The 21,273-nt window shown below is 39.5% G+C and overlaps 1 protein-coding gene across 3 annotated transcripts in view; it reads left to right on the top strand.

The window, feature by feature from the left end:
* The window catches only part of PCSK5 (proprotein convertase subtilisin/kexin type 5), a 466,860-nt gene that overhangs the window by 82,320 nt on the left and 363,267 nt on the right, over nucleotides 1–21,273 (top strand). For all 3 annotated transcript variants that reach the window (XM_030920278.1, XM_030920277.1, XM_030920279.1), the window contains exon 3: nucleotides 13,473–13,586. In XM_030920278.1, the coding sequence (XP_030776138.1) occupies nucleotides 13,473–13,586 (114 nt within the window). The remainder of the gene's footprint in view (nucleotides 1–13,472; nucleotides 13,587–21,273) is intronic.

Below are 21,273 nucleotides of genomic sequence, written 5' to 3'. Positions count from 1 at the left end.
GGCTCTCTGCTTGTCTATTGTTGTGTATAGGAACGCTTGTGATTTTTACATACTGATTTTGTTATCTTCAGACTTTGTTGAAGTTGCTTATCAGCTTAAGAAGCTTTTGGACTATCTCTCTCCTATTTTCTTTCCTCCTTCCCCCAGCTTTCAACTGTACAACTTTTAGTAAAGTGTTTCATTGGCTTCGATTAATCTCCAGGCTTTGAAATGTTGTGATAACCCAAAGAGAGAGAAAAAAAATGTGTTCCAACCTGTGCCATCAGCTGAAAAGATATTTCAGAAGGGAGTCCCTGTGCTCTGTGGAAATCCATGGGTATGGATTTACGTCATCAGGGTTCTTGTTTCAGGTCCTTTACAATCATGTGACTGGGTTAAGTCACCTAACCCCACTATGCCTTAGTCTCCCTGGTAAAAAATGGATGATTCTTCCATGGGACAGTTTGGTGGCATTAAGGAAACAATAGGTAGAAATAGTTTATTTTGCGTAAAATGTGAACAAAATTAAATAGTTATATTTTAAAGATTATTATAACCAATGATTTCTCTACCCACTGGAAGTCAGAGTACCTGAATAACAACCATCACCACCTACATTATTTGTGCCTTGGCTTTGTGACAAAACTTCATTGATCTGTCGTGAACCTAGGTCCAGATGCTCCTAATTGTAAATGACATAGGATTATTTTCTTCCTCTTTCCAGACTGAGAACTTTTGAACTAGAGCTTGCTTTTCTGCTTTCTCGTAGGTGTTTAGGCCCTGCAAAACAATGGGACCACCGATTATTCTTTGATTCAAAGAGCAGTGAATACAGTCATTCATTCTGTAAATCCCTCCGGAGCACCTACTCTGGGCAAGGCAGTAGCATAGCCACCGTGGGGACTAGAGAAACTTGGAGACCCGGCCTTGGCATCCTGGACCTCCAGTAAATCTAGTTAGAATCCTCAGCCTCCCTCTAGCCTATAGTCTCAGTCTTTATCCTCTACTTTCCTTCACTCTGATACTGAGCTGCTGAGTATTTAATATTATACTGAACAAAATCTTTAAAGAGTAACACAGGTGCTAGAAATTTGACAGCCCTTCCTCAAGTCACTAATGCTCAGTAGGGTTGTTGGGAACTGTGGTCAAGGCCAGCTCTCATTTTAGTGCTGAGGGCCCAAATGTGCCAGGGTGGAACCCCTTTGGGGGTGGAGGGCCGAGGAGTGGATAGAGAGAACTGGTGATAGGCACCCCCCTTGGGTCCAGTAAACACATCATATTTCTGTGAACATTGACACAACAGACTCCAGGGTGAGCCATCCAAAACACACAGCGTGAAACAAGGAAGCTTGGTGGGGGAGATTCGCTGCTCCTGGGTCTTCAGACTGAAAAAGTGTCAGGTTTGATGACAGTGATGAAAATGTGTTTTCTCTCTCCTTCTCTGAGCCTCAGCCCCAGGGCTCCTCTAATTGACTGTAGTGGGCATGGATTACGTCTTCAGGGTGAGGGAGGCCCAGTGAAGTGACTTGGCACTACTTTCTGCGACACACATGGAGACTGCCAGGAAGCTGGGAACTGGGGCTCTGCTCGCCTTCCCGTAGGGCTGGCGTAGGACCGACAGGAGCTCCAGCCGGTGCACTCATTTATCAGGCCTGCTTCCAGATTTTTATGTGCTATGACCTGCAAGTTTTGTCAAGCACCACCTCTCTGGAAGCCCCTACAGTGGTTTCTGAGGTGAGGGAATAGCACTCAACTTGAGAAAACATTCGGTTTGCCTCAGGCAACTGGATTTAGGGGAGAAAATGCCAATCCCTTTCCCTTTACCCAGGGATTTTGGACAGCATTTTTCCCTGAGGCCGAAAGGCATGCTTTCCCCCACCCTCACCAAAGTAGCTGTTTGCTAAATATTTCAGAGGGTGATGATGGTGTTTAAGAGCTGCCACAATTCCAGTGTTTTTGGTTGCAAAACACCCCTGCCCTTTCTGCCAAGTGTAAGGTTAGAGTTCAGGAAAAAGGAAAATATAATGAAAACCCCAAGTCAGAGACCTTCCCCCAAGGCAGTCCCTTATCATTTATCTCTGTTGTGTGTGTGTGTGGGGGGGGGAGGCCCATGTTGGGGGTCTTCATTCACATTCCTCCTCACCAATGACTTCATGCTACTTTTTAATTTATGTCTTTTGAACTCATTTTAGGATTTAAAAACGTAGGTTAACCTCAAGGGGACAGAGGACACTTACACAGACTTCACACATTTCCATAAAAGTTGCATATTTATCTTCTAACAACAGAAAGAAAAGACTAATTTTTACCCATCTCTCTTTGATTCATAAAGCTAGAGCTTGCCAGCATAACAATTGGTCACCCCTTGACTTCTAAGGTTTTAGATCTTGACAATGAAGAGATTGAAAGGTGCTGGAAAGATTTTAAAAACATAAAACTGAAGCTCCCAGAGTATTGAGAATGCCTCTTATTTAAAAAGAGAAAGCGCAAAATGGATGACATGAAAACTCCTGGTACCCAGCTCTGAACTTACACGCTCATACCATTCCCCCTCCCTCAGTTTTCCCACTGTGATCAAAAACCGTGGCAGTAGGAGCCATGGAAATTTAGAAACAATAGCCATTGCCATTTATATTTAAATAGCTAGGAGAAGACAGTATGTGCAATGGAGCTGAATTAGTCACAAGGGAAGAGTGTTTCTCTCCATAGAAATATAGCTTTCATGACCATTGCTTATGAGTTATGGAATTAAGTGGTATGTTATATTGAGAAGCAAGATGCTGACATGCTTTTTGATATTTAGCAGATCACCCTGTGTCCTCTGCTTGGAGAAATAATGAGAGCGCCCTTTCCTTTGCCAGCATTTGCCTCTTTTTTATACTAATCTCAGCTGAATTGAACAATTTCTCTACTCTGTACAAAATAAAGCTCCTCTTTGTATTCACTTGATATACAACTTGAGGGCATCCAATTTTTGCAAATACAGATCTGGGAATATCTGAAATGATTTAGGCACAGACTTGTGGGATTGGTCAAAGAACAAAAACCCATTAAGTGATGAATGCTTTGTTTTAAGGTAAAATTATCATTCTTGCAGTTATCTAAAACTTCAGCAATACTAAGAGCAGAGTGATGTAACATATATTTACTTTAAATGTTGAATAGATTTTATTAATTACATTGCCCTGGCTTTCAAATTGCTTAGAGGATGATTATTCAAAAGACAAATAAATGTAGAATGAAGTCATGCCACTGTGTTTTTCATGCAGTGATGATTTTGATCCTAGAGTGAAGCTGGAGGGAATTCTGTGTTGTCCAGTTCACTCTCTGAATTAAGACTGCGTTTAATCAAAGGGTGTGAATTTAACCCCAGGTGGCATTCAGACAGTAGAATTTGTTTTAGATACTTTAGAATTTGTTTCCTTTTAATACATGAGCAATTGAAATTGTTTTCAAATTTCCTCTTATTGATTACATGAGATGTCCTAAAGTTTAAAATGTAAGAACCTGAAATACAAGTTAGAAAATGGAAGGTTTGGGGGTATAATCTTTCCATTCAACAAGTATTGAATGAGTTCTCATCACTGGCTTTTCCAACCCCCTACTTCATGTTGGGTGCATACACTCAGACACCACACACACACACACACACACACACACACACACACACTCACACTCTTTTTCTCTCTTTTCCCCCCTTCTCTCTCTTTTTACATAAATTAAGTTCTTTTTACCCTCTGGAAGGCATCTTGGCATGACTAGGAATAAAGGAGCTATATTGGTTTTTTTCCCCCAGAGGACAAATTAACTGGTCTCAAAGAACAAATATACTTGAGACAAATATAAAATAAGTGTCTTGCCTTTGAGGGATTTTAAGCAAGTTTTGAGAGCAGCAGCGTCAATGGAAAAATAAGCCCGAAGTCTTTGAAATTATCTTTCCTGGAAAGATAAAGTAAAGCCAAAAAAAAAAAATTGTCCTTACATGTTGTGAAAAACCAGTTGCTTGTGGGTATTACTACTAGCAGCCAAGATTGGTAGTCTTAAATTTAAATGTTTAAAATATTAAATACTTTATTCAATATTTATGTCATGCCATAATATTAATATTTTTATTAAATATTAATATTTAATATCAAAATATTAAAATTCAAATGTTTAATCATATTTCATATTTAAATGTTAAAGAAATATCCCCTAATTTATCAGTTTGGCACCTTTTTTTCCACTTAGCTATAAGAGTTGATTGACAGTCATTTCTATGCTCTTTATATTTTCCCCGATGTAAGTACTTTTAAATTCATACTTCTTTGGCTGTGTGCTTTTGATTATGGACTAGGCATTGACCATCGAAATGCTGGAGATGTCTTTTATTAGTCTGGGAGAATGCATCACTTAACATCATAGGTTTCATTGACTTGATTCAACCCTAGGCCTTTGCAGTTTATGAAACAATGGCTCATATCTATTTCCAGGTTCATATGTTTGTTTATAACTGCTTTATTTATAATTGCCAAAAATTGGAATAAACCAAACTGTTTTTTAATGGGTGGATGGATAAGCATACATACAATGAAATTTTTTTGTAACTATTATTTTAAGTTCAGGGGTACTTGTGCAGGAGGTGCAGTCTCTTACGTAGGTAAACGTGTGCCATCCATGTTGGTTTGCTGCACAGATCGTCCTTTCATCTTGGTGTTAAATCCAGCATCCATTCACTGTTCTTCCTGATAATCTTCCTCTCCCAACCCACCACATATTCCAGGTTCTTGACCTGTGTCAACACCTACTTTGTTCTTCTGTGTTTATCCGTTTTAATTGTACCCACTGTGTTTTTTGCTTCTGAGATTTTATCTCTTTCTTTCTGAGATTTTGTCTCTTGAGATGGAGCCATTTTCTCCAGTCTTACCAGTAAAACAGGTAAGGTGGAGGAAATGGCTCCATCTCAAAAGATAAAATTATGTACAAGAGTGGGTTTCTTTTCTGTTGTTGTTGTTTTTTAAGACAGAGTCTTGCTCTGTGACCCAGGCAGGAGTGCAGTGGTGTGATCTCAGCTCACTGCAACCTCCGCCTCCTGGGTTCAAGCGATTCTCCTGCCTCATCCTCCCAAGTAGCTGGGATTGCAGGTGCCTGCCACCACACCTGGCTAATTTTTTATATTTTTAGTAGAGATGGATTTTTGCCATGTTGGCCAGGCTGGTCTCGAGCTCCTGACCTCAGGTGATCCACCCACCTCAGCCTCCCAAAGTGCTGGGATTACAGGCTTGAGCTACCGCGCCCAGCCAAGAGTGGGTTTCAAGTGGTTGTCAAACAGAGAAGGGGTCAATGAAACATTAAAAACACAGAATGTTATAAAGAAAGATTATATCCTTCATTAATATTTTTACATGCTGTTCATTGCTAGTAACGTAATCATCCTTGTGCTACCATCTATCTGTTGTTGAAATACGAAACATTTTGTAACTTGATAGGATTAAGCCTAAATTTTTTGGCTCCTTTTTTTTTCACTCTGTTCTATTTAAAATTTCCCAGTTTTTCTTTTAATAAGGAGAAAATTTAGACATCCCTACCAAGAAATGTATTTACCAGGTAAAAATATCCATTTACCTTACCTATTTCTTGAGGGCCTGTTGTCAAGCATTGCCTTTGGTACTAGGGATACTAAAACGTAGTTTCTTTTGCCCCAGGCCAGTGGTAGAAACATGCAATAAAAACACAAGTTACTAAGTACTATGGGAGCTTGCATTTGTGAAGCACATTATAAGTGTGACCCTGTTAACAATACAGGTAATTCCATTTTACAAATGAGAGTATAGAATACCAAGAATTTATGTGATTTGCCCAAGTGGCCGGACTAGTGATTGGTAGTTCTCTACCAAGAACTTGAGTAGTATGTTTTCCCAATTTGTTCTACACTGCCCATCTGTGGCAGAGTCTAGCCTAGCTCTGGGCACAGATGGAATCATGCTGCTATGGTAGGTGTAAAGATCACACACAGGATGTTTTTAGATATTTTAATAGCTCCAGAAAGAATTACTTTGTTCTTATAAAACCTAATTTAATGTTAAATTGTTTAGCAAGATTCATCCAACAACTGATATTATTTCTTTTTTCATAGAGTTTCAGAGGTGTTAATATCCAAAATCAAAGGATTAAGTCACTGTGTCTTCTGATTCCTAGTACAGGAATGGTCTACATCTGGTGGTGCACTTAAGTTGAATTCTAGGCTTCGTTTGAATGTTTCTGTTTTTTTTTTCTGAGATGGAATTTCGCTCTTGTTGCCTGGGCTGGAGTGCAATGGCACAATCTTGGCTCACCGCAATCTCTGCCTCCCGGGTTCAAGCGATTCTCCCGCCTCAGCCTCCCAAGTAGCTGGGATTACAGGCATGTGCCACCACTCCTGGCTAATTTTGTATTTTTAGTAGAGACGGGGTTTCTCCATGTTGGTCAGACTGGTCTCGAACTCCCAACCTCAGGTGATCAGCCCACCTTGGCCTCCCAAAGTGCTGGGATTACAGGTGTGAGCCACCACGTCTGCCCTGGGACACTTTTTATCATAGAGATTCTTTTATAATTTCTCTGCTGTTTAGATGGCAGCATTGATTGAATCTGTGATTTTTACTCCATAATTTAGTTGAAAAGACAGATGTTCATCAAAACCCTCTTAAAAAAAAAAAAAAACAAAAATATAGTTCATACTGGCTAGCATCATAAGGGCAAGAGGGTTTTTGCCTAGGACCTCATGCTTTAGAGGGCCTTGCTTGATCCCTCTTTCAGCTGAGTTTATCACCATTAGCTGAGAAGTTGGTGGAGTTGTGGGGACAAGTGCAGCTTGAGCCTGTATCCCCCTTCTAGATTATATTCCAGGTACTCAGGAGCCCAGAGTGGGTTGACCAGATGGCTGGGATTCTGCTTCCATGATCTGAGTGAGCTTCTTCCTTTGTCTGTCCACTGGAGGGCGAATGCAATACTGGTAGGCCTGAGGGATTGCAATAGTGAACTGCAAACAAAAATACAAAGGTAGACAGTCATTCTAGACGGCTTTCTCATTCGCTGGTCACATTGCCTATAATATCTTCTTTGAGAAATCTGCACAGATGGTTTCTCATTATTCAAAATTCTATTAAAAGATCACATCTTTCAAAGCGGCCTTTCTTGACCACCTTACTTGAAATAGCCCCTTCCTTCGTAATCGCTTTCTACCTCCTTATATTATTTACTTTTTGCATCATTTAACTGTTTTCATCAATAACTGTGAAAGTCAATTGGCTGTTTTGTTCACTGCCATTCTGTAGTTTAGCTGGAGAGTGCCTCCCACTTAGGAGCTACTCAATAAATATTTTTAGCGTGAACAAAAATAAATGAAAGGGTCTTGAGGGTGGAAAGCACATTTTACTGCTTTGATTGGATATAACCATTTCTTTTTCACAGTCACATTTCATCTTATCAAAACTGGGGAAAAGAAACAAGCAACAAATTGGAAAATCAGATTTTTAGAAGTAGGTACATAATAGGGGAATAGCTTAAGGGGAGAAATATGATGTTAATTCTTTGAAAGTGAGTAATGTAATTAGAACAGTAACACTATGAGTTTTTCTATAAACAAAATATAGCGAGATTAAATTGATAACATACGTTTCTAAAATTTTGGCTTCCTTAGAGAAAGCCAACTAAACATAAAATTTTACAGCAGAGTCAAGTTTTTCAGTTTGGCCTGTATTTTCTTCGGTAACACTGTTCTGAATGTACATGCAGTGTTTATTTCACAACTTCCCTCTGAATGACCTTTCAAACATTATATGATTTTTCACATTCATGACCAGATGTTTTCTCTAATAGAAGTATCTGATGTTTGCAGTCATCAAATAAGATTCAAAATGCCTGTTTCAAGCAAATCAAGTAAAAATTCTCCATCACATCAAAAGTAAGGCTTTATTTGGTTCACAAGTAGCTTTATGAAATAAACAGAATTTAAACAATCTTGATAATTTTTTTCTTTAAAAAGGTGACAGAATAACAATGCCAGTATTTAAAAACTAATTAATGATAAGTTGCTAGATGGACCACAATTTAAAGTATGGAATATCCTTGTCTAACAAATACTTTTACTAAATTCTCTGATTTTTTTTTTTTTCCTCACTGGTTAGCTTTGATGTGTTGACCAGAGTTTTTCGAAAATTTCTAGGATCTGTTGCCTTTGGACTTTAGAACTTCTTGGAACCGCATGTCAGTACTAAAATGTTTTCTTCAGCCCTTGCTTTCCATAGCAAAAATGTGCATGTCCATTATCCACCTAACTCATACTTAAAAACAAAACCCAAGATGCTCTATTTCGTTTTCAAAGTCAAAGAAAAAAATAGAGGGGAAGTATTTTTATGTTCTTTTCCCTAAATTGATCAAAGCTAGTTAGTTCAAAAAAGATACAAAATATGGAATACCACCTATTTTATTTCCTGGCAACTGTTTCATTCAAATCATAGAGTAACATATAATTTACTACACTCATTTATGAATATTAATCTCGCATTTTCACAGAATGACTTAAGATCATTGATCAACTAGAACATCGACCTCACCTGTCTGTTGTTTTTAACAAAATGTTTATTCCTAGTCAAACCAGAGAATCAGACTCTCTAGATAAAATTTCAAAGCTGGAAGAAAGAGAGTAGAGGGCACATTTAGTCTACCTTCCCTCATTTTACAGATAAAAGAGGCCCACTAAGATTTTTGCAAGATCACAAAGGTGACTGGTAGCTAATCTAAGATAATGACCGAGCTCTTCCAAATCCAACTCCTTTTTCTTACTTTACCCAACTTTTCTTAATATTTAAGTTGTGTTGGAATATAATATAAAATCATCTAAGGCACTTTTTATGTATCTTTTTTTCTCATTAACTGCTTTTCAAAGAAATATGCTGTGATTTAGACATGTAGTCTTTTTTTTTTAGCCACAGGATCTCACTCCGCCACCTAGGCAGGAGGACAGTGCCTTGATCATGGCTCACTGCAGCCTCAAACTCCTGGGCTCAAGTGATCCTCCCACCTCAGCTTCCTCAGTAGCTGGGACTATAGGCTCATGTCCCCACACCTGGCTACTTTTTTAAACATTTTTTTTTTTTTTTTGGGTAAAGATGAGAGTCTTGCTATGTTGTCCAGGCTGGTCTTAAACTCCTGGGCATAAACCATCCTCCTGCCTCGGCCTCCCAAAGTGCTGAGATTATAGATGTGAGCCACTGGGCCCAGGCTTAGTCATATTTGAAATTGGTTTTTGATTGTATGATAGTGTGTATAGGTAACATATTCTCATGGATCAAAAGTAACAAGATTTAAAGGGGCATGCAGTAGAAGGTCTCCCTCTTATCCCTGTATCCAGTCACTAGTTTTCTGCCCAGAAAGCAACCAGTTTATCAGGTTTTTTGTGTATAATCACTTTAGAGAGATGCCAAAAATATAGTATCCCTTTAAACTGTTTGTAACTTATGTTTTTTTCCCACTTTAACTGTATCATGGAGATGATTCTCTGTCAGTACATTAAGACCATTTCATTCTCTTTTATGGTTGTATTGTACTTTATCATACAGATATGTTATCATTTATTATATTCATCTCTATTGATACATATTTAGGTTGCTAACAGTTTTTGGTTCTTACTGGCAGTATTTTAGTAAATAACCTCGCACATTCACACGTGTACATAGGTAGGATAAACTCCTAAAAATAGAATTACTTCTTTCATCCTTCTTAAAGGAATTGTTTAATTATCCTCCAGAGTTGTACACGTTTCCATTCCCCTCACCATTATGTGACAATGAACCTTTTCCCATTCCCCCACTAACAGTATGTTATCAACCTTTAGATTGTTTGTATCTGAAAGGTGAAAAGTGGTATCTCAGTTTGGTTTTACTTGCTATGCATGAGGCTAAGTGTATTTTATATAAGAACCTGATTTACCTTTCCAGAGGTTTCTCTACCCATATCTTTTGCTGCTTTTCCTGTTGAATTGTTCTCTTATTAATTGTTGAAACTCTCTCTATATTAGGGAGATAGTCTTTTGTTTATGGTAGGAGCTATACACTTTTGCCCAGTTTGTCTTTTACCTTCCCTGTGATGTTTTGTGGGTTTTTTTTGGCCATGTCATTCACATTATTTTTATGTAGTTAAATTAGTCAGTGTTTCTAAATCATCTTTTTGGTTTGTGTTATACTTAGATACAATTTTCCACTCTGAGATTAGTTTTAAACATCTCTCATATTTCTTATAGTACCTTTACATTTAAATATTTGATTCATTTGAAATTGATTCTGATCTAAGATGTGAGAAATGCCTTCAGCTTTATTTTTTTTTTCTAGTTGGTGGTGGTTCCAACCAACGTGTTCCAGAACATTTATGAAGTACTTTTTTTCCCTACTTATTTAGAATAATCCCAATATCATATACTGTATTCTTACATGTTTTGAGTCAATTTCTTGACTTTCTATGCTATTACATTGGTATATCTGTAGACATTTGCTACTAGTATGTGTTTTAATTATTAGCATAATACTTTTTAATATCTAAAGGGCTGATTCCCTATCACTGCAGGATGCATTTTCAAAGCAGCAGCATAATCTGTTTCCCGTTTGTATTTACGTAATAACTTACATGATTTATATTCATATGATCACATTTTTTCTCCTCCTGTTGCTTTCCCCATGTGTAGTATCAGAAAGCTGGTAAATTCCAAAATAATGAGATACAAGTTCAGCTGAGATTATGAGGCCGGGCTTCCCATAATTGTCAATTAATGTGTTTTGGATCTTATAAAGGAGAACATCTTTAGACAGAGGTTCTTAAGCAGCAAATACACAATGTTTACTTGGACCAAGGTCCAAAGGAAGAGAGTACTGTGAGTAGAGGGAGGGAGTGTCCCTGAAATCATGTGACACATGTATGTTTAAATTAACAAAGGATAGATTGACGATTTCAAAGGTCCTGTAGCTTTTACACTCTGGATTAACTGTAGTTCCTTAATGTATTGGAAATAGAACTTTCAGAAGTTAAGCCAGTGAGGAAAAACACACAATAATTCCCTTCTCCTAGGCTGACCATAGTTTTATGAAAATGAATTTTTAAGTATCTTTTCTTTGCATGAGGCTTCTTGGCAAGAAATAAAATCTGTATAATGCATTACCTCTGGCTTTTTCCTTAAAGAGCTCAAGGATAGACATATGGATAATAGCTTAAAAATATAAATATGGTCTTTCCAGTCATAGAAACCTTCCGATCCAAGAGGTGCTTTTCCCACTTTCCAAAAAATACAGGGCTATATACACATACCCATAAGGCACCAAGGCAAAATACATGGTATTTGACACTAAAAAAAAACCCACTGAACTTTTCTTGAGTATTGCAGCCCTGTGATCAGACAGAGTGACTTGTAGTCAAATCTAGATGCCAAGCTGCTGTGTCACCTCTGACCACTCAGTCTTGTAACTAAGCATTTTTGTTTGGTAAAATTATAGAAGGGATGCTGTTGGGTAAGATATTCTGTTCTATTTTAGTACCTATAGTTCATCTAGGAAAATGGCTGTCACTTGGTTTTCTCACATACTTATTTTATTTGTCTGTTTGAATGTGTGCACAGGGAGAAGTGGATATTTATAGTGTCTTTCTAAGGAACAGTTATCCACTCCCACCCCAGGATAGACTTTCCTGATCTCTAGCAGTCTCTTTCATGAGTCCACACTGGGGGAGGCATGATACTTTCTGGTTTATGTACATATATAGGTTGGCAGTGTGGAATTTATGAATGCTTCATTAGGAAAGGCCACTGCCAATATAGGATTCGTTTTGAAAAGAGTTGTCTAAGCAGCCTTCTTTTACCAAGCATGCAAATATGAACTTGTTAACTTTATTGGGGTAAGACTTACAGATAGTAATATAAGGATTACAAGTTGCATAGTCAAAATCATCATAAATAGTCTAAGTAATACAGTGATAGGGCCTGTGTCAGATGTCATTCATGGAGGTAAAGATATTTTTATGAAGTGGAGAATTGTGGAATACTTGTTACATTTCCTTGATAAAGTGTAAGTCCTTCAAAGTTAAAACGAATTCTTACTCATCTTCGTATTTCTAACACAGTACCTAGCACTTGTTCGTTGAATGAATGAATGAGTGAATGAACTGCATTCCTTAGATTTTTTGAAATGAAGAGGTTAAAATGTTTCCTGGAAATAGAAGATGTACATGCACACCCATCATTGCTGCTCTACTTTGATTGAGAAGGATGCCTTAGGATCCCTTCTCCTCCGGTAATCTTTTAATTGAGTAGGTGAGAGAGGTTTTAAAATGTTCACTGAATGGCTGGATATGGAATTACGGCAGTGGACTACAAAGCCCGCTTCCTCCCCACTCATTTTTTAATTCCTTTGTAGAGAGGGGTAATAAATGGTGGAACAAAACATTCCAGAGCGTTGTGACTAAATGAGCTATCACCAGAAGAAATCAAACAAAGGAGCATTTAGGCACAAATTGAAGAAGACCACCAGGGCTGATTCTGCATTTGAGACATCCCACTAAAACTGCAACATGCTTATTTTTGTGTTGCCATAATGATAATCTGTTTTAAAGAAAGTGTTCCCATACATACCCCTACCACTAGGTTATAAATTCTGCATTCAAGGTTTCTGGTTACTTTGTTTAAACAAGTTTATAACTAAATATTGAGACTTTTCTCAAATAGGGCGTGTTTGAATTTTAGAGCTGGCAGGGAGCCTATGGCTCAGGAAATTGAGTGGCTTCTCCAATTTTGTGCCAGAGATAGGACTAGGGATTTGGTTTTTCTGATTCTCCAAATAGTGCTTTTCCACTGCACGGTGTTGTAGAAAGCCATTTAAAAAAAAATTGTGATCCTGGAGCATTTTGCTCCCAGAAAGTTTTAAAAAATTGATGCATACTTTAGGTCAGGAATTATAAACTGTGGCATGTGGAACAAAATCCAGCCTGGTTTTGTATATAAAGTTTTATTGGAACACATTCACACCCATTCATTTATAAATCATCTACATTGCTGCAATGGCAAAATGAGTGATTGCATCAGAGACCATGTGACCTGCAAAGCCTAAAATATTTATTTTTTGGACCTTTATAGAAAAAGTTGACTAGCCCTTAGCATAAAGTAAGGATGAAAAATTACCTTAAAAGTTAACATTACCAATTTTTAATGAATTGGAAGTAAATAGAATTTCTGAGAAAGCTAAAAGTTTCGCTTGTTGTTGAGAGATATAAATAATCTATACATAAAACACTGAAATCCCTACTTTCATTAAACAAACACAAAAAAACCCTGGGTTTCTAAGGAATCTCTGAGCACTTAGACTCAGAGATTTTAGTTGCCGCAATGAAACCTGTGACTTAAATCGCATTGACTTAAGATGGGAAATGCCTCAGACTGTCATTTATGTTGTGCTAACCCTGATGGAACATGAATACTCACCAAATGTCCTTCTTGGCAGGTGGAATGGATCCAACAGCAAGTGGTAAAAAAGCGGACAAAGAGGGATTATGACTTCAGTCGTGCCCAGTCTACCTATTTCAATGATCCCAAGTGGCCCAGCATGTGGTATATGGTAAGCTTGCTAAGGAAGCCTGGCCTAGGGCCATGCCATCCAGTTTTGTATTGTATGCGGAGAATCTATTGGACTTGGGAGGACACAGAAATACTGACCAGGGATTATTTCCTATCTTAATACCCACCATTTGAGATTGGTTAATGGCCTATGATGCTGTCTGGATTTTCTTTCTAACTTAGCTTGTTGATTGTAATAAAGAGAAAAAGAAGGGAGCTCCGATTCACAGAAATTCTGTTTGAGAGCTTACTTTGTGCAGTAACTTTCTAAGTTTGGGCCAGAGGATAGAAAAATATGCAAAGATGCACACACCCTTAGACCTATCAATAATCATGTTCACCTCTGATACACATTTACTCCACCTTGAAACTAATCTGGCTAATGCATACTGGTTCTTGAACATCACTGAAATGACTCTGCTGGTAAGTAACAGACCCCAAACTTGTGTCATCTAATATGTATCCTCTCACTTTAGGTAATAACTTTGTAAAAGTAGACCAGGAAAATAAATCGTTGGAAAGTGTTCGATTTGGTAGTTCATGGTTCAAGCAAAAGATTTTTCAGTGAAGGAAACTTACTTAACATGTTGGGAAGAGTAATCCACCAGTTCACTTGGCACGGCCTCCTTTGAAAACATACATCTCTAATCTCTTAGGGATTTTAGGTCGTGATCACTGAGAAATGAATTTGAATATGTTACGTACTCTTACTCATGAAATCCACATGTCACCAATTTGCTCTATAATGTGTAAATCACCCTTTACTTTTTTCTGTCTTGAAAGTTTTTATTGCTAAACTTTGCCAGCATATTATTCACTATACTACTTTAGCTGTTGTATTCTTGTTTTAGTTTTTGTATTCCTGTTCTTGATTTTTTACAAAATGTCTCCAAACTGAAAGAAGGACATGAATCCATAGCATTTCCATAGCTGCCTCATGCTTTCCTGGCTCCCTGGCTCCCATTCCTTCTGCCTGCAGTACGTTCAGTGCCCTTCCCTACCTCCCTGGGGCAGGATCCCCTGTCCTCAGAGCCCACACCTGAGGCTGACTGCTCTGGAAGACCTTCCCTATGTTCCTGTCTTTTATCATTTTCCCTCCTCTCGTCTCTTGGACCTTCTCCCTGCTGCTCATGGCATCCATCATGGCACTTTACCCTGTAGTTATTCATATTGTTTTTTAACCTTCCCCATTGGACTTGGGGGTCACTTGATGGCAAGCTCTGCATCTTGATCCCGTTTTATATCTCCCCAGAAACCTAACCCAGCACCTTGTAAGGCTGGGAATTTGTGCTTATTTTGAGATGGGTGAATGTGGCTAGTATTTCTCTTAATTTCCCTTTTCTTGGTCTTACCCAGAAATAAAAGGTTATGGAAATATTTTGGACCCCAAACAGAATTTTACACAGAAATCTTTCTCATGTTTAAGGGGAAAAAAGGGAGGAATCTTAAAGCTAAGTTCAAGGGAAGATGGGAATCTAAGCATCATTTCGGTGGGAATCCCCTAAGGGACAGCAGGATAGGTGGCAGCTTATTAGCCCCCACACCCGCAGAGAGTGAACCCCAAGGGAAGGCATTGGAGGGAGCACTGGCAGGAGCTGAGGAGCTTTGTCTGCACTGACAAAATGGTAAGAATGTAATGAGATTAAGATATAGGAGGAACCAAAGCTGCCTCTACACCCCTGTTTATAAGACCAGATTGAGAGAGACCCTGTTTGCTTGTTCTCGTAGGAAAGAGCCAAATTGCTGTCTATGTATGATCCACTGGACAGTAGAACTATCTGGCAGCTTTCCCCGATCCTCTCATCACCCCAGCAGGGCAGACTGGACTCTAGCAGGAGCCATGACCAAGGCTTTAGCCCTTTGGCTAGCCTAGTGGCTGAAGGTTTCAGTGCCTGCATAGTGAGATCTTGTCACTCTGAAGAACCACTATTATTCATGTCTTTCTGACATGAGGAAAGACTGAGAGAAGAGCTTTTGATTGGCCATTTAACATGTTGGGTGTTTTACAACACATATTTGATGATAATATTACACATAGGTAACATTTATTGAGCACTTACTATGCGCCAGGCAATGTGCCAAGTCTTTATGAGGTTTTTGGGTTTTTTTTTCTTTCTTTTTTGAGAGAGTCTCGCTGTGTCAGGCTGCAGTACAGTGATGTGGTCCCGGCTCACTGCAGCCTTGACCTCCTGGGCTCAAGCAACCCTCACATCTCTGCCTCCCAAATAACTGGGACAACAGGTGCGCACTACCATGCTTGATTAATTTCTGTAGTTTTTGTAGAAAAGGGGTTTCACCATGTTGCCCAGGCTGATCTTGACCTCCTAGACTCAAGTGATCCTCCCACCTTAGCCTCCTAAATAGCTGGGACCACAGGTGCATGCCACCATGCTTGGTTAACTTTTAAACTTTTTGTAGAGACACGGTCTCACTGTATTGCTCAGACTGGTCTTGAACTCCTGGGCTCAGATGATCCTCCCACTTGGCCTCCAAAGTATTGGGATTACATGTGTGAGCCACTGTGCCTGGCCATGAATGCTTTTCTAATGCATCTGGAACAAATGCATGTGTTAAAATTGGCCCTAATTTTAAAATGAGAAATCTGTGAGGCTTATGAAATTTAGTTAACTTACCTAAGATCACCAAGCCTGAACGTGGTGGAGATGCCAAGGCAGGCAGGTTGATGCAGAGTCCACGGGATTAGCACAGCATCTTGTCTCCACCCTTCTGCTATTTACGGGTGCTGTGAGGAAGCCTCTGATCTATCCAGAGATAAATGACTGAAGCACACGACAGAATGGTGGGTTCCCTGTAGGATGAACAAAGTATCTTGAGGACAACCAAAGTGCATTACAGATTCCTGTTAAATGATTACTTTCCCTTAATAAAAGGGATGGGAAGCAGGTTCCATACCTTATGCTTCTCTGTTAGGACAGAACGAGAGGCAAGACTGTCAGATCTGCAAAGCTGGATGCCCATCCCCACTGCTTCACTTAGAATCTCCATGATTGAATTGGTCCAACTCTCTTCAACAGTAACATAAAAGTGTCTAGCTCTTACGTATGAGTGGTGTTTTGCTGCATAACAAAACTTAGTTTTGTTAGAACTTAGTTTTTCAAACAATCATCTCCCAGCCTGGGCAACACGATGAAGCCCCATCTGTACCAGAAAAACAAAATGTAGCTGGGCGAGGTGGCGTGCTCCTGTGGTCCCAGCTACCTGGGAGGCTGAGATGGGAAGACGCCTTGAACCTGGGAGGCAGAGGTTGCAGTGAGCCATGACTGCACCACTGCACTCCAGCCTGGGTGACAGAATGAGACCCCCTCTCAAATTTAAAAAAAATAAAACAATTATCTCATAGATTCTGAGGGTCAGGAATTCAGACAGAGCCCAGGGACAATAACTTCCCTCTGTTCTGGGATGTCTGGGGCTTCAGCTGGAAGACTCAAAGTCTTGGTGAGAGTGGGAAGATAGACTTCAAGGTGGCCCAGTCACAAGGCTGGCACACGGGTTCCTCTCTATGTGGGCCTCACCACAGGGCTGTGTGTGTGTCCACTTGACATGGTACTGGCTTCCCAGGCAGGTGATCCAAGAGGTCATGTTGGAAGTGGTGATGTCTTTTATGACATCTAACCTCAGAAGTCACAGACCCTTATTTCTGTAGTTTTCTATTGGTCATAGGAGTCAAGGCTGATTCAGTGTAACAGGGAATATGTATGGGTGATGTACTAGGAGGTAAGGAGTGTTGGGAGCCATCTTGGAGGCCGGCTACCACAATTAAATGAAATTTTAATGAGATGGCTTTAACACAGTACCTGACACCAGAAAACCCTCAGTCAATCATAATTGTTAATATTCTCTGGCTTCTTAATTGCAATATATGGTAGTTCCTTTTTTTTTTTTTACCTTTTATTTAAATTAGTCAAAGTAGGGTGAGAGCCCATGTCCAGTGGGCATTCTTTGGAGTACTGTTTGGCAGCACATCACTGACACAACCCAGGCAAGGTGCTGATATCCTTCTTCCTTTTCCTGAGCCCTGGAGCTGCTGCAGTGTTTCTGACCTCTGTAGGGTCCTGCCTCCAGCTTGTTAGCCTGGACCCGTTTCTGTCATTCAATATTTATCACAGGAGAATGGAGATTAAAGAATGGCATGAAGTGTGCCTGAGTGTCTCTTTTAATTAACTGAAAAGTTTTCCCATGTCGCTCCTCCCCTTGGAAACTGATGTGCAAAATCATCATGTCTAGCCTTGAGGCTTGGGCAACATATTCAGGGAAAAGTGCTTTTATGAGTTTGTTATGGATATGATAGCTGTATCATTACTGCTCTATCCTGACATACTGTGTTGAGATTTCTAGGAGTTGGAGGGTTAATCCTAGAAATTCAACTCACTTCTTGTTGCATTGACAAACTTCTCCTGCATCTATTATTTGTTAGACATGGTGCTAAGCACTGAGAGTTTAGAAAAACATGGTTCGTGCCTCCTAAGATTAATGAAGCAGGTGAGGAATATATAAGCATCAAAGAAAACTTGACTGGGCAAGCAACTCCGTGCTAAAAGTTTCTCCGGGATCATGTGCATACATCTAGCCTCTGCTGCCTGGACATTGGCCCGTAATTTTTGCTTGCAGATTTGTTTCTTCCATTAGAAGCTCCTGCAGAACTATTAAACAAATCCAAGCTTGGGCCTTCCTTTAGGTTTTGGTGTGGAGTGGGGCTAAGGCAGTGGGATGTCATCAGAATTCCCCAGGTGATTCTAACGTGTAGTATGTGGTAAATGCTCAATAAATTCTGATTGAATAAATAGATGAGCAAACTCTGTAATAAAAGCAAACCTGTGTCATTTCCATGGTAGAGAACACTTAGTGTGTGTCAAGCATTTTGCCACACTTTCAGGTGTATTATCTGATCACCAGTGTTCCAGTGAGTTAATAACTACAGTTATTATCTTCATGTTATAGATGAGGAAATGAAAGCCAAGTTAAGTCACCTGCCCAAAGTCACACCATTTACCAGGGACTGACCCTGGTGTTCAAACTCAGTCATTTACTTGTAACATAATTCTACATCATGCTCCATAAAGGACAGGCATTAGAATCACCTGGAGGTATTCTTAAAACTTGCCTACCCTCCAACCCCCAGCACGGAATCTGGGAATTTGTATTTCTAGCAAGTTTCCAATTGATACTGATGCTGGGGTCTCAAAACCCCTTTGAGACACCACTTTCCTACCGTATTTAAACCCAAGTTTGTGTGAGCACAGCCTCCCAGTTATCAGATGGGGAAAGAAAGGCTTTTTAAAATTATGGGGCATTTTAAAGCACACTTGGTCAATTTCACTTTTTCTTGATCTTATACCTTCCTCTTACTGACACAATTTTCTATTTGGAAAGCTGGCAGCTTTAATATGAGAAGATATTTTCACTTTACCTTCACTGATTGAAAATACCCTTGACTTATATATTCTTTTTTTTTTTTTTTTTCTTTTTTTTTGAGACGGAGTCTCGCTCTGTCACCCAGGCTGGAGTGCAGTGGCCGGATCTCAGCTCACTGCAAGCTCCGCCTCCCGGGTTCACGCCATTCTCCTGCCTCAGCCTCCTGAGCAGCTGGGACTACAGGCGCCCGCCACCTCACCCGGCTAGTTTTTTTTTTTGTATTTTTTTTTTTTTTTTGGTAGAGACGGGGTTTCACCGTGTTAACCAGGATGGTCTCAATCTCCTGACATCGTGATCCGCCCATCTCGGCCTCCCGAAGTGCTGGGATTACAGGCTTGAGCCACCATGCCCGGCCGGCTTATATATTCTTTCAAGCTTCTCCAGAGACAAAGGATATCTGATAGGAAAGGTCATGAGAATTTGGCCACATCTTTGGGAACTCAGTGTAATAGAATTGGTTTTAAGGTACCAGCTGATACAATGAGCCATATTTTCATGACTAAAGAAAACTCAGTTTGACTCTAGAGAGAGCAAGGTGAAGTAAGACTCTTCCCCAAGAATCTGGGACTACCAATTGAGAAAGTTCAGGGAGTTAAATATTTTTAAAATTATAAAATATTTAGGTTGTTCAAGACAGCCTAGGCAACAGAGTGAAATCCCCTCTCTAAAAAAAAAAAAGTAAAATAATAATTAAAAAATAAGCTAAGCGTGGTGGCATGTACCTGTACTTCCTGCTACTTGGGAGGCTGAGGCAGGAAGATCACTTGAGAGTCTAGGAGGTCGAGGCTCCAGTGAGCTATGATTGCACCATTTATGCTCTGACCTGGGAGACAGAGCAAGACCCCATCTCTAAAAATCACAAATAAATAAATATTGAAATGGCTGTCCACCCACCCCCAAACTAAGGAATGGAGTATCATCTATATGATTGAAGTCCTTTGTGATCTCTATTTTAGTAGCATCTCTTTATCCTCTGCAGAGTCTACTTGCACTGAATTCGAAATACATTGTGAGGGTTCTCCCTTGTTGGTGGGAGGCTTCTCTTTGTAGGAGGGCTTGTTCAATTTACAATAGATGTGTGTTTTTGAAATCAGCGTAAAATACACATTCATGCATGGGATTCAACAGCTGGGCTATTGCATAGTCCCAAGATGACAACTTAGAAATGACACTTGGCTGAAAATGTGAGTTTAGTAGAAAAGATCTTTTATTCCTTTAGTTATGTAAATATTTCATTGCTTAAGGAAATTGATGTCGCATTTATGGTATTTCAAGTTTAACTGTTAGCCAATAATGATTTTGGAGAAGCCCATAGTAAATAACTTTAAATACACACACACACACACACACACACACTTTTTTTTTTCTGCCTCACAGGACTCAGAAGTGTTTCTTTTTTTTTTTTTTTTTGAGGCGGAGTCTTGCTCTGTCGCCCGGACTGGAGTGCAGTGGCCAGATCTCAGCTCACTGCAAGCTCCGCCTCCCGGGCCACCGCCGCCTGGCCAGGACTCAGAAGTGTTTCTATTTGACTCTCAGACTCTAGTAATTCATGTCTGGTACTCCTGACTCATCATCCTAGTTAGCACAGTAGAACTTTTTGTGATGAATATTGGGTGGCCTATTTAATATGCATTATTTAAAGGCAGACTGTAATAAATGGATTCATTTTTGATGCACTACCTCAGATTTCATGAACGCTCTCTGGGTGGTCTTTCTGAGGGGGAAAAAAATTCATATTTGTCGATCAGCAGAGTGAAAATTAGCTGAGTTTGGTTATGCATGTGGGGCATATCTGCCAAAAGCTATGAACTAGCTAGGATAGTAATTGTGAAAAATGATTTTAAGCCCCATGGCTTTTTCTTAGCCAACTGGATGGTGTTCAGTACTCCATGAGTTTGAGACATCACTGTCTCTGTGGTTGGCACACATTTTTCTAATGATTTATACTGTCATTTGACTCATAAAATCTGGTGGAGTTTGTGGCATTATTGTCCTGGCAGCTTGGAAATCGTCCTTTTAAGACACCCTATTTAGCTGTTTTAATTGCAAATGCAACATGGTAGACATCTGCAACCATGTGGCACATTCTGATGCAAGCAGGAGACCTCTTGAGAAAGGACAGATGCCAGCTAGGCAGTAAATAATGAACTGGTAGGAACTCGTAAGAGTTGAGATGTAGCTTTGTTGTACTGGTCCTAGCTCTGTGACCTCTAGAAAGGTATTTACCTCTCTCAACCTTAGTTCATTTGAAAAAC

The sequence above is a fragment of the Rhinopithecus roxellana genome, chromosome 16, assembly GCF_007565055.1.
Source record: "Rhinopithecus roxellana isolate Shanxi Qingling chromosome 16, ASM756505v1, whole genome shotgun sequence".
Lineage (NCBI taxonomy): Eukaryota > Metazoa > Chordata > Mammalia > Primates > Cercopithecidae > Rhinopithecus > Rhinopithecus roxellana.
The sequence above is the reverse complement of the archived record's forward strand: the minus strand, read 5'-3'. Positions and strand labels throughout refer to the sequence as shown.